At 31.9% G+C, this 13,800-nt stretch overlaps 3 protein-coding genes across 3 annotated transcripts; 1 reads left to right on the forward strand and 2 right to left on the reverse strand.

Moving 5' to 3' along the window:
- Positions 1–19: 19 nt before the first annotated feature.
- Positions 20–5,659, reverse strand: LOC111004453 (arrestin domain-containing protein 17). Its single transcript, XM_022275486.2, has 8 exons — positions 5,461–5,659; positions 5,177–5,332; positions 4,892–5,103; positions 4,585–4,767; positions 4,044–4,232; positions 2,934–3,107; positions 2,489–2,576; positions 20–908 (listed from the first exon to the last, which is right to left on the reverse strand). The coding sequence occupies exons 1-8, from the start codon at positions 5,573–5,575 to the stop codon at positions 763–765; spliced, it is 1,263 nt and encodes a 420-aa protein (XP_022131178.2). The 5' UTR covers positions 5,576–5,659; the 3' UTR covers positions 20–762.
- Positions 5,660–5,879: 220 nt separating this feature from the next.
- On the forward strand, positions 5,880–7,745 carry LOC111004439 (STI1-like protein). Its single transcript, XM_022275472.2, has 5 exons — positions 5,880–6,473; positions 6,612–6,765; positions 6,845–6,945; positions 7,012–7,135; positions 7,240–7,745. Exons 1-5 carry the CDS (start codon positions 6,231–6,233, stop codon positions 7,338–7,340), a joined length of 723 nt encoding a protein of 240 aa, XP_022131164.2. The 5' UTR covers positions 5,880–6,230; the 3' UTR covers positions 7,341–7,745.
- LOC111004440 (integrator complex subunit 3 homolog) lies at positions 7,739–13,763 on the reverse strand. Its single transcript, XM_022275473.2, has 5 exons — positions 13,580–13,763; positions 10,778–13,369; positions 10,350–10,475; positions 9,581–9,709; positions 7,739–9,022 (listed from the first exon to the last, which is right to left on the reverse strand). The coding sequence occupies exons 1-5, from the start codon at positions 13,652–13,654 to the stop codon at positions 8,957–8,959; spliced, it is 2,988 nt and encodes a 995-aa protein (XP_022131165.2). The 5' UTR covers positions 13,655–13,763; the 3' UTR covers positions 7,739–8,956.
- Between the last annotated feature and the right edge of the window lie 37 nt (positions 13,764–13,800).

The raw sequence follows: 13,800 nt of genomic DNA on the forward strand, positions 1-13,800 counted from the left end.
CAACATAAATATACAATAATTGGTCTTCAGATTTGTATCTCTGTCGTTATCTTTTTTCTCTTAATAGGAAAGTCGCTCAAGCCACGAGGCCAACACAAAAAGTATAAAAAACATGAATAAACAGTTAATTAAATATAATATTACTCCGACCTAAATACAAAAGCTTTAAAATAATCTGTATGTCGCAGTAAAGTAGTTAAATCAGAGAGTAATTTGAATCTATAGACAGTTCATTAAAGATCGATATTCAATCAAGTTGCTAAAGTTTCGTAAGACAAGTGACTGAACGAAACGTTCCTAGGCAACAAGACTAGCCTACCCATTTATAATAAAACACAATACAGGATTTTCCAAGCTCTCAGTTCTTCACGATCACACCGAAATAATCATAGCCACCGTCTGTCACCAAAGACCACAATTTGAAACAAAAAACCACTCACACAACAGACCGACGTTTGCCAAAAGAAAGTCTCTAAAATCAGCTGTTGTTGTGACCGCCATTTTGTTTTACATTATTAATCAACACACTCACTTTTGGTCAGACAGATAGTTAAACGTTTTCGACTAAAATGCTATCGACTTGATTGAATGTCGATCTTGAACTAACTGTCTAGATTCTAGAGATTCAATTATCTCTCTGATTTAACTATATTACTGCGACATGTATACAAGTATTCATAATAATAACATGTTGAGAGTAAACAGAATGTAAGTGATAGTTTTCATTTTAGTTTTCTTAATCTTCGCATATTATCAGGTGTTTTACTGTGGTAGTGGAGGTGGTTGAACTGCTGCATACGTAGGGTAGTAGGGCGCAAACTTAGCAGGTCCTGTGATAGCCATGTGCTGGGTTTCATTACGGTCCTGTATATTCCGTCCGTACGGGGACTCTCTGTAGACGGGGGCGGCTGAAAATTTATGAAATGGTTTAGTGCGAAGTCATCAGTATGACCAAACATTGAATGGTTAGGTGCATAAAGAGAGTTGAAGGCAATACTAAGAAAATCCGTATTCACGCTCTTACATGTTGCTACTTGAAGAAGCTATGCACTAAGTAAGAGAAATACATTATAATCGTAATAAAGCAATAGAAAAAGTTTTTGTATGGAATATAAAATAAAAAATCAAGGCTCATCTATCGCGAGCATTCGTTATTTGCCAGTTCTTTTCTTTCGTTCTACGCCCTTGATTTGAGAACTGGCAGTAAATGTAAATTCACAATTAATTTAATTTTTGTGACGTACATAAGTTTAATTGTTTACCTGATGAATAAAAATATTTTTGTTTTTTATTAGATAGTACTGAAATAGCCTCATTGAACAAATACAAATAAGTAAGACATGAACAGACTAAATGAAAATTTAGATAAAGGTGCTAATCACTCTACTAACTCAAATGCCCTTCCTAATCGCACTTGTTTACGTTTTAACAATGATGACTGTTTTATACTGAAATATAATTTGTTGAAGCTTCAATTGACATTATACACTTTTTCCTGCTTACTCATTACGACATTATTTATCATTTACGGGAGACGTATATATAAATAACAAATATATAGGTTTTTGTCATATTAAAGTTTTTTTTTGTATTTCTGATACAACATAACTAAGTTGGCCATCGAGTGCTTTACAACAGTCGTGAATAGCAAGGTCAAATTATTATCATATTCTTAGAAAAAATCCCCACCTAGCAAGCCGGACCGAGTGAGAGGTTAGGAAAAAGGAGTGGAACAGCGGATTCGGTCATTCGGATTTCGGGGTATTCTGCATTTGGCTCTCGGAGTGACAGACATTTTGGTTTGTGTTAGTCGTAGTTCTATGTATTAGTTTCGACTGTTAGTGGTGTTAATTATCATTTTTGGTCGATTATTATTTCATTGTTAAATAAAATCATTTTGTAATAAAAAAATGAATTTTTTTATAAATTTAATATTTCCCTTTACATTTAGTTAATTTGTCTGTATTCATCTTCCAGCTTTTAAATATTTATTTGTACTTCCTCCCCATTTTTTATATTGGTGTCTTCTATTATTAATGTTGCCTGGAAGAGATTGCTGAATAGCGATAATGCCGCCCGATTTTTGTAAAAATCGTTTTATACATATTTCTAATAAATTGTATTACGTAACGTACGTACGTAAAAGTATTACGTAACGCAATTTAGGGGGGGTTTTGTAAAATGTTACGGTGCGTTACAAGGGCGGGTTAAAACAACGCGTTACGTATAATTTTTTATTTTTGAAAAGAGAGAGCTGCACTCATTCCGTCTCTATGCGCCGGCGTCACCGTTACGGTACGTTACACAGATAGGATCTAAAATCTTAAAAAAATGAAATACGTTATACTCCAACGCTCCCTAAACACATGGATTATGAAAAAGTTTTATATTTCTTAATCGACACCGTCACAAAAAATAATGAAATGGGCGATAAAATATTTTACAAAAAAGTACATGGCAACTTTGTCTAAGGCAAGGTAATACTTACACAAGGCAGGATACAGCGACTGGTAAGGTGGCTGCATAGGCGTAGATCCCGGGGCAACCCAACCACCAGGACCTTCACCTCCTGGCGCCTGTAAAATATTTTAACTTTCTATCTAAATCTAATAATAACATTAAAAACATAGTTAGAGAGGAGAGTTTCACATCCTCATATAGTAAACACCAAAAACAAATGAGGTTCTATTAATTTATTTGATTAATAAAGTAAACAAGTGTTTCAACAATTTGCAACAACAACCGGCTTAACAACAACATTTTTATCATAGAGAATTGCTGAACTGTTTCTCAAGTAAAAGAGTATTTTATCTAGCAATCCAAAAATATAGAAAAAAACATGGCGGTACGAAGCAGTTTAATGCACATTATGAACATTTCATTTTCAGTAAACAATTTACTGATACAAATGTGTTTAAGAGTTAACAACTTACTGAGGGCTGAACAGATTCTCCAGGAGAAACTGGTAAAACAGCAGGTTGATTACCCCCTTCAGAGAGTATTGGCGCAGATGGAGTTGCCCCAACACCCATTAATGGAACCGTTCCAATAGTAATATACTTCTTGTCTTTCAGGTTTATATGCATTCCTGATACAACACATTCGACCTGCATATCAGTACAGTATAAAGTCAGTTAAAGAATAACATACTTTACTTTAATTACTGGAATAAATAAATAAATAAATATGTGTGTGCCTAACTGGATTCTTAGAAAGTACATTTGACACCCATTTTTTTTTTTAAATTTCTACAATTTATAGAAATTACACATGCGATTGTTACTAGGCACCTGGGTTCACTGTATAATTTAGAATATTAAAAAAAATACACATCAAATAACGTTATTCGGTTTTAGATATCCTCGCTTCACTGCAATCATAATTTTTATTATATATAGTAAAACCACTATAGACTAAAAAAAACACATGGTTCAAGAAATTACAATCACTATACTGAACTGATTCTCAAGTATTTATATTTATCCATAGCAAGAAAAAAGTTATACAACAGTTAAGTATGGGAGGATTAAAAAAATATATTCTTATTATCCCAGCCTCCGGGAAAGGATTAAGATCGACTCAAACTTTAACAAACAAACAATTGTTAGCAGAAGATAAAACTTGTCGCGGTTAAAGGGTTTGTTTTGTATTCCATATAAATTAATAATAAACCATTAGTCCTTGTCGCCGACACAAGACGCGGTCGCGTGTACCAGTGGAGAAGAATATTAGAAGAATAAGAAAATGAATATTACGTCATTTTGAATTTGTACAAAAACAACTTAGTTATAACATAAAATAAAACATTGGGATATAAATGTTTATACGTTCTTAGTAATAATTAAATTTTAGTTTAACTTGGGTTTTTATTTTTGCTGTTTTACTTAGATTTTTGGTCCTCACTTTTGTTTTTTTTCTTGCTGGTATGTAATTTCTAATAAAATTTATCTGTATATGTGTAAAATTTATACCATCTATTACATTATGAGGTGTTATTGTTCATTAATCTCCCTTAAAGTCACAACATTTTTTTTCCGAATTACCTTCACATCATAATCCAAATCAATAATGCTACAATTAACAAGATTAGAAGGCGGAATGGGAGGAATCTCCATATTCAAGTTCCAATGTTTTGTGGTCCCGGCTGGTGCTGGACCCTCTTGAATTGTTAAAATAATATCTTTACATTTTTTTGTAACATTGCTTGGGGATGTAGCTCTATATGTCGCTACCTGAAAAATTGTGTAATTATGTATTTACAATATCTAATACACTAAATGTTAATAAAAACATTTTTGTGGGGAGTACACTATTAACTCAAACAGAAACTTTTTACAAATTCTACAATGATTTGGGTAAATTAAGAATTGGTTTATTTTTTGAGGATATAAAAGATATTTTAAAAAACATATACATAAAATACCTACAAATATAAGAACTTCTAATATTACTACAGCTACAAGAATGTGTGTTCTAAATTTTCATACTGATTGATACTTATTACACATAACACATAGACAAACCACAAATTGTAGACTATACTAATTAATATTCAATGGTTACCTTGCCAGGAAGTAGTCATACCTTTCTCAAGAATACTTTCACAAGGTGTACTTGTACATTACTCTTATTCTCAATGTCAATAGTTAAAGGAATAACTTGTCCAGGACAATATCCTGTGACAGGTGCCCTTATATCCACACAAAGCGGTGGTGATGCACAACAAAAGCAACAGAATGTCTTCTCCATTTGAAAATGCAAAGGCTCCTAAAAATGTTATGTTATCAAAAAGTTAAATGTAAGTAAAACTTATTGAATAACTATGTTGACTTCTTAGGATAATACTGTTAGGGCTCTGTTTGATATAATTTAGTCATTTCTAGGTACTTACTCTATAAGATGGATTAAGATTTAAATCCAATGCATTAATAACAGTAAAAGCCATTTTTGTCTCTTGATCAAACTTCCACGGGCGATCCAGAGTGACTTTAACTGTATATCGCACATATCCATACTCTCCTTCAAAGGATGACGGGAGAACAGGTGGTAAAGTACACGTAAAATTATATATTTGTTTTCCAGGAGGTATCTCAATTTCATTTCCTGTTGAAATTTATACAATTGTTTTGTTAATCTTACAAATCTTACTCTATAAGGTAAATTCTCCTTGTCTTACCAGTGTTATTTCCCAAAAGATAGTAAGAAATTTGAAAATACTCCTCCTTGCCTGTATGAAGAGTTTCTGATGACTGACTTTTACCATCAGTATCCTCTTCCTGTTTACTTTCACTCCACTCTGTATGTGCTTCACCTTTAATATTTACGTGTATTCCTTAAAATAAACAAAAAATATAGACTTTATTGTATTCACGTCCGGAACAAACAGATCTAGATTCTAGCTTATAAAACTCGACGTGAGTCATCTCAGTACAAACACATAACACAGTGATGGGATCTCACCTCTAACTTTTTTAGGAGTATCGAAGACATACTCTATTCTTCCATTCACAGTTTGGCCAGCATAGTATGTGTTCCACTGATTGTCTAAGTAGATGATAGCTTCTTTTAATCCCATCGTTAATAAAATATAAATGCAGAAGAACAACCCGAGTCGAGACTCCGTAACCTAAGTGTTTTCAGTTTTCACTCTTTTCGCGTATAATTTTTTAAATTGACTAGTGACTACAAGTGAACAATAAATAGTCATAATATAATTGTGATATTGACTGTTGACATTCGATGATTTAATCACGAATGTTGACATATTTCTAAGTGTCTGTTCTGAGATCTTTAATTTATAATCAGCAAATTGTCCACTGACAATTGACAAGTGTTGAAACTAAAATCATATTGAAATATTTTTTTAATCATGACTTTCACGTGATGAATAATTAAATGAAAAATTAATTATAACCCCTTTTATATGCTAATATTAGTATTTACTGAAATAGATTTTTTAATTAGTAGTAGTAGATACTAGATACTCTAATAAACCCCTGTGTTATATTATACTGTTAGATGCTTATTGTGATGAGCAGTGACTTGTTTTCAAGTCATTCAAATAAACAAAAATCCAAGTTCATAATTTTCGTCAAGCTCTATAAATTTAATTAAAAACTAATTTAGTTTTCAAGTATTGCAGTCAGTGGCTTCCCTAAAGTGCTCAATAAGTTTTAAATATAGAGAAGTAAGTACTTCAAAGCTAAATTTTGTTAATACCACATATCACAATGGATTCCAAGAGTGAAACTGTTAAATTATCTGCTGAAGAACTTAAAAATAAGGGTAATGAATGTGTTAAAAATGAGAAATACATAGAAGCTGTCCTACATTACACGCAAGCAATAAAAATGGATCCTAATAACTATGTGTTATACAGTAACAGATCATTTGCTTTTCTCAAATTGGATCAACATTATCTGTCTTTACAAGATGCTAATGAAACCATAAAACTACAACCACACTGGGCAAAGGTAAATATTTTAAAAATCTGGAATGAAATTAAAAAAATAATATTCCTATCTTTTATATATTAACATAATTCAATTGCCATGTTAACACCAAATCGTGCCTAGTACAAGATTTTAATGATTGTCCTACCTATGACTTAGGGTTACTTTCGTCGGGCTGAAGTTGAAGCTGCTAGTGGATTGTATGATGAGGCTATTATATCCTACACAAGAGCCTTACAGCTTGAACCTCATAATACTAAGTTAATGGAGTTTATAAGAGATGTTACTGAAGTACAGAAAAATAAATTAAAGGGTAACTATTATTAGTAACTTATTGTTCGTATTTGGATTAATATTTCGAAGATAGGTATATCATAGGTCATTTGTTTTAGGTAATCAAAATGTGATCTGGATCTGTACAATTGTGGGACTTATTATAGGTATTGGAGTAGTCATATTGGATTACACATTGACTGCAAATCCAACATTAACAGTAAGTTAATTGAAATAATCAACTTAAAAATAACTGTCTAATTAAACTCCTTGTTTCTTTTCTCAGAATCCTTTAAGTATGGTAGCCTTTTCAATAGCTCTTTCTGGAATAGGATTTGCAATAGGAAAGACATCAACACTTATGACTGCTTGGAGTGCAGGAAAATCTTTGCAGCCACCACCAGATTTAGGTAAAAATATAACCTTCAAAACAGTAATTCTTAACAAATGTGTATTGGACATATAATTAGTTGCACATTCTTAGTTCTAAGTACAATTGTTTCTTTATTTTCAGCTACAAATGAACAATCTGAAAAAGAAAATGTACTACCAGAAAAGAAAAAATATAGCAAGGCACAGGCTAGGCATAGGTTTAAACAGGGGAAACAACTTTAGTTAACATAGTTATAGCAATGTTGAAAATCCCTCAACAATTGTGTTCTGCTGGTGTACTGTTTAGTTACCTATATACAATTTATACTATATTATATATCCCATTTTCATAACAGCCAAGAAAATATTGTTTCCAATTAATACTATTTTGTCCATTTACAGATTATACAAATTCTTAAAAATATAAATAAACTATATTTGTTTAGTTATTGTTGTGAGGGTTTTAATTTAAAAACTTGCTCTTGAATGTTTCAGTTTCTAAAAATGTTTTATTATAGATGTTTAATTGTTTTTTTTAATGGTTCAAAACCTATTTTTTATTTTAATCTTATTTGTTAATTTATGGGAAGAAATGGAAAACTTTATGTATATCAAAATGTAATTCAATAAAAAACATCCACTTATATGGGGAAATACTTTATTGAACCTAGTGTAAAATGTATTTCGAAAATTGCATATAACATTTTTTTGCTTAAATTCTTGGTCGTGTACCTTACACTTAAAATAAGTCCAACACTATACACGCGAAACATAAAAATAATCTGTATAACAATATATTTTACAATGACTACAAGATGGTGTCAAAATTTACAATAAAATAAAGGTAATATTTACCATCACCTGATCATTGGCTGAAATTACCTATAGTTAATTTTCAAATGTATACTTAATGCTAAAACAACTATTACATGTACATAAAATTAAAATGCCACAGACTGTGTCACTTGCCACTGTAAAAAGCATAAATTTATAAAAACATTAATACTAGGTGGCTTAAGATAACATTAATATTACACAGTAATATGATGTATAATAGTGAAAATTTTAATATATAATAGACTTTCATATGATCTCTCCATTTACCAATAAGCAACATTAGTTTCTGAAGTACAGGTTTCTGATAAATAAAAAAAAAACAAAGGAATGTATTTTTCTAAGGCCCATAGTAAAATTTTATGCATATTATAAATGCAATATTCATATCTTATTATTTTTGGAGATATAGTTTGCGTTTTTATGTCATAAGATGAATTAAAAGTTGTCAGTATAATAAAAAATATTATCCATATTGGAAACTAACCAATTCTAATGATTCAATAGATTTCATAGTCAATAATTATATATACATATACTTAAGGTTGATTGTTTTAAGTTATGTTAACATAAGGGTTAATGTTTAAGGCGTAAATTTCTTGTCAACATAGTTTACATGCATGTAATAATATAATTATTTTTATATAACTTTTTTGGAGTTGAAATATCAGTACTCACAGACATGTTAAGTATTTATTTCTATCCATTTAAAATTCACTTGAGACAATCCGACCTACTCAAAACTCATACACAAAGTTCATTTTGAAACATCGAAACTTGACCATGGCCATCTTGGAAATTCTATCCACCCATACTTATTTACATATTTGTACCAGTTTTGTGGCAAACAAAGTCTAAGTTATAAAATTAATAAACAATTAGTGAAGATTTATGGAAGTTACTGACAGAACTTAATAACAGGCCTTAGAATTCAACCATGTACTGTTAGGTAACACTCACTTTAAAAAGTATTTACGCGCCGCACTTTGGTGTTTAAAATTGCCATAATTCTTACTGGATATATGTCAATCACTATCTGATATTGCTTTCTTTCTACGCTTTGCTTGCTTCGGTTTGACGATTTCTTCCTCCTGAAAATAATTTATTTAAATTAGAAAAAATTGACCAAGTTTTCAGTGTATAATCCTTAATATTTTATAACAATTGCTATAATATACACATACAATTTCTATTCAAATCTTCTAGCAGTAGCAGAAATAATGAAATTAATAAATACACTTTTGGATAGAATACAAATTCTTTAATGGTTCGCTATACAGGAATGTAAATATTATACGAATTGTTAATAAAATAAATTACGTAAACAATTTCATGAAAACACCAACGTAAAGTTCTGCTAAGTTCTCAGATTTTTAGAACAGAAAATTTTATGTAATATTTAATTCCGCATATAGATAATTTTGAGATTTTTTTGTCACAACATAATGGTCGACGCTAAAATATTACTTATTCACCTGTACAAGTCTTATTTATGGTTATTGTTCGACTGGATCAACGTACGTCGTACGTTTGATGTCCTGTTAGCATACCTCGGTATTGATATATTAGCCGAACTTATTTCATTTTCACATAGAATATTTTATGATCTATAAACCCTTACATGACAGGTAATTAAGCAATGAAGGTACCTCACTATCCTCATTTGATGAGACTAAGTTCTGGTTGAGTGGCATTGAGTTGGAAGCCATCTTCCTTGCCCGCCTTAGCATTGGTAGTTCATCCTCCCAGGCCAAAGAAAACAAATCCATATACTGTCTCTGAAATTATTTAGAAAAACATTGATTAAAATAGTTATTGTAGAATTAGTATAAAATATTCAAATAATATTTTTATCAACTCAAAAAAGAAAAGAGAATTTTACTTGAATTGTACTTAATCAAAATATTTTTGGTTTAATATGTATAATACAATTCTCAACTGAGCAACTAATTATTATTTAGAAAATATATTTCTATAGTACTGAACTCCAAACACAGGATTAGTTCATTATTCACTTTATAGAGTATTCAGCTTCGATTTTTTTTGGAATGATCTTTATTAGCGAGTGTGAAAGTATTTTATCTTATCCAAAAATTTTAAGTAATTTTTTATGCCATGCTTAAACGATGAGCGTATCATATATTCGATTAAAGTACAGACGAAGAGGTCGTAGGTTCGAATCTCGACAAAACAATAATTTTAGCTTTGAAAGCAATTTATACCTCAAATCACGTAATAAATATTTATGAAACAGGAATGTGTCTGCCCCATTGAACGGCTTAAAAAATATTGTAAAGCCGAGGCGTTAGTGTTGATGCGTTAGTCTCAGCAAGTACTGGTTTCAATTGATAAATTATTTAAGGGTAGTAGATTTATCGAGAAAGGCTGTATAAAATACGTAAAGGGGTAGTAATATACCTTTAAGTTATCGTTGCTATTTGATTGCGAGTGCTGTAACGCTTTTTGCAAACATTCAGTTTTGAAAATTGACATATCGTCTTGTTCTACACAGCATATTCTTATTTGCTCCAAGTGACCCAAAACCTTAAAAAAATGTTTTATTAGGAGTGTTTAATACATAGTTTGTAACATATTTTGGTGCGTCATATAATTACTCGTAACAACTAAGTAATTCTTTGCCTGTTTTTGCTATGAAATTTTACGTAAACATTTTTAAAAGTTAAAACTTTATTAGGCCGACGATGTTAAAGAGCCGTTACGTATGAAATTATTTCCGATTATGAAAACAATATGGTTTCAACACTTTGAATCTTTGATTCTATCCTTATTTGTTATAAAAACTGTTACCACTAAATTATTCGGATATGTATGTCCATAATACTTACTAATTCAGCTGAAGGCGGCGCATTTGGTGGAATAGTGTGTTTACCAGGACGTTTTCTTTTATTCGGACTCGTACCCGGATATCGTGTGCTCAATAGTACCGCTAATAGATCTGCTACTTTTTCCTCATAATCCTGACACCAATACATGACAGTGGACACCACAAAAGTGTCTTCATCGTCCACCGTCCGGCAGAACATTTGTCTGACCACCTCTTGCGTCGGCTTTTCTTGCTTTAACATTAATAAAACAGATGTCAGGGCCTCTGCATGCTCTCTATACGATAATTTTGGAATTATCGGAAGTACATCTTCGACAGATATTTCGTGTGCGGTAAGCAATTGCCACAGACAATATTGCTCAAATGTCTCCCAATTCAAGCTTGTTGTAAGCATTGTCGTAAAATCGTCAGTTTTGAACATCATCAAGTTACCTTGTAATGTTAGACACACTAGCCTTTGCAATTGCCCTGCATCGATTGTTGAAACAATTATATGCAATAATTTGATATGATTTTGAACTTGATCTTTAAATTCCCTATATACATCCGATATTAACCATACTAATATGTTAGAATCACATTCTTGGCATTTCTCAAAATCATTAACTAAACATTCAACAATTTTAAGTTCTAAATTACTACAATATGTCTTATAAATGTCCATTTTAAACTTAACATTTCTCTTTTTGGCAGGATCACGTTCCGCGCGCCGATCTTTTTCGTAACATATTTTTAAATAGAACAGTAAGGAAAAGCCTACACTGGGAACGGAATTTTGTGCGTGTATTTCTTTAAATGTCTCTAAAATTAATTTTCGTTTAGAGTCATTCGAATTTGCAAAAAGCAGTTCGAACATGGAAAATATTGGCGAACTCAAAGTTAAATCAAGTTCAGATGGTGTAGGGTTTGCACTGATTTTAAGTGGAGGTAAATCTTGTAATACTGCAACAAATAAATCCGCAAGTGCTATTGGCGTAGGCATCGGAGGTGTGCACGCATTGAGAAGGGCTGTGGCAGCAGTGGCAGTTCTTTCATCCAAAAGTGTTTCTGCGAAGGGTCTCAAAGCTGATGGAAGAGCCGCGGCCAGCTCAGGTCGCTCTCGAGCACGAACCTCGGATAGTGGCAAGTCATCATCATCTGTATCTTCTGCTATAATTGGTGTGGTTTCTTCTTCGTCATCGGAGAAAGCTGGTTCATCCGGACCGCCTCTAGGTAAGTCTTCAATACCTTCCTCTCTTAAACCTGACATCCCTTCTCCATTACTGCAGAACTCTTTGAAAGTATCCCTTACCGTTGTGCGTAGTTCGCGATCTAATTTTGGTGAATCAAACAACGGCTGTAGGTTTGGAAGCACTCTTTTTTCAATGATTTGCTGTAAGGAATTGAAAATGCCTTGTCGTACCTTATCAGAAAATGATGGATAAAAGTTGGGTATTATACGACATAAGAAATCAAGTAATGTTGCTGTGACGGCTGGATGAGATCTCATGGAATGATGCATGACCAAGATTGCAGGCTCTATATTCATTATATTGTCTTTTTCAGGGTCATAAAAGAGCCAATCATAGAATAGTGCCAATTTAGCATTAGATGCTGCTACATTTGATGTACATGTTGTTAAAAGCCATCCAATGACTGCCCATCTTGGAATGATGTCAGAACAGAGTAATTCATTCGTAGGATGAATCACGCCCACAATGAAGCGAATCATATCACTACGTAATGATTGAGATTCAGGGGTAGCAAGATATTGTCTTTGGAACCATTCTTGATATTTTTTATGGTGCCCAAATCGGACCTGTGATGTTAAAAATACCAATTTACGCTCCATGTCAGGAGTAAGCCTTGATTGTAAATATCTTCTGGATGTTCTTGTTTGTAATAATTGCAATACATTTGTAAATGTTGGTGATAAAGTTTTAGGGTTCAGAAGAATATCTTGCCAAAGTTGATTAAATTCAGGAATCCTTGCAACATTTTGAAGTAAACGAACCAAATCTCTACCCAAACTTAAAATTTCATCAAAATGTTCTCTTATTAATGATATAACAAAGTTGACTTCCTTTTGTCTGAGAGCCATTAAATGTGGTACATTATGATCTTCTATTAATCTCATATATGTATACACAACCATACATATTAATACTGGATATTTATCTAGCCATGATTTATTATCTATGTAAATGTCCAGTAGTGATTCCACTAAAAAAATATTTTTTGGTGTTATATCTCCCCCAGAAGCATAACGCATTAAATTCCAACAAACACTATCTACTCCAGAAACAGAATTTCTTATCATTTCCTTTACAAGCCACAATAATTGGTTTCGTGTTGTGTCTTGAAATTTTAAATATCTTTCAAGTATTAAATTTGACAAATTATTAAGAACACAGGTAAATCCATCTCTTGTAATAAGTGTTAGGTCTCTATAACATTTAGTTGAATTCTGAGGTTCTGTAAGAATTGACATGAGCATTCCAAGTGATATATCTTCATGGTTTTTACAAACTGCATTGTTAAGTGCGTCATGAGCTTCTTTTTCACTACAGTCGGCAACTAGCGATTGAAAATTGATGTAAGCTTTCTCGTACCTCTGAAATAAGTAAAATATTGGAATAAAAATCATTATGACGCAATATCTTAAACCTACACCAAGTTAATAGAACCAGGAAAAAAAAATGTATTCGACTATAGGAAATTAAATATTCGCGCCACATTGCAGCGCCGCCACGGACTCGATACGAAAATAAAATCGACATGGCTGACCAAATGAATCTTTGTTGGTAATAAAAGTAAAAAATACCTCTTCTATTTCATCTTTGTTTTCTATGGCAGTGCACACAAAAAGCTTAGGTGAATTAACTTTCATTTGTTCCATTTTTCTAGTGACTTTATTTACGTAAAATAAATATTTTTCCAACAGCGCTCGCCTGCATGGCTAACGTAAGAAAAAAATATTTTATAAAAGCAATACACTACCACAGTTAATAACAATGTGACATCATAGTACGTTTGACGTAAAAA

The sequence above is a fragment of the Pieris rapae genome, chromosome 5 (assembly GCF_905147795.1).
Source record: "Pieris rapae chromosome 5, ilPieRapa1.1, whole genome shotgun sequence".
NCBI classification, from domain to species: Eukaryota; Metazoa; Arthropoda; class Insecta; order Lepidoptera; family Pieridae; genus Pieris; species Pieris rapae.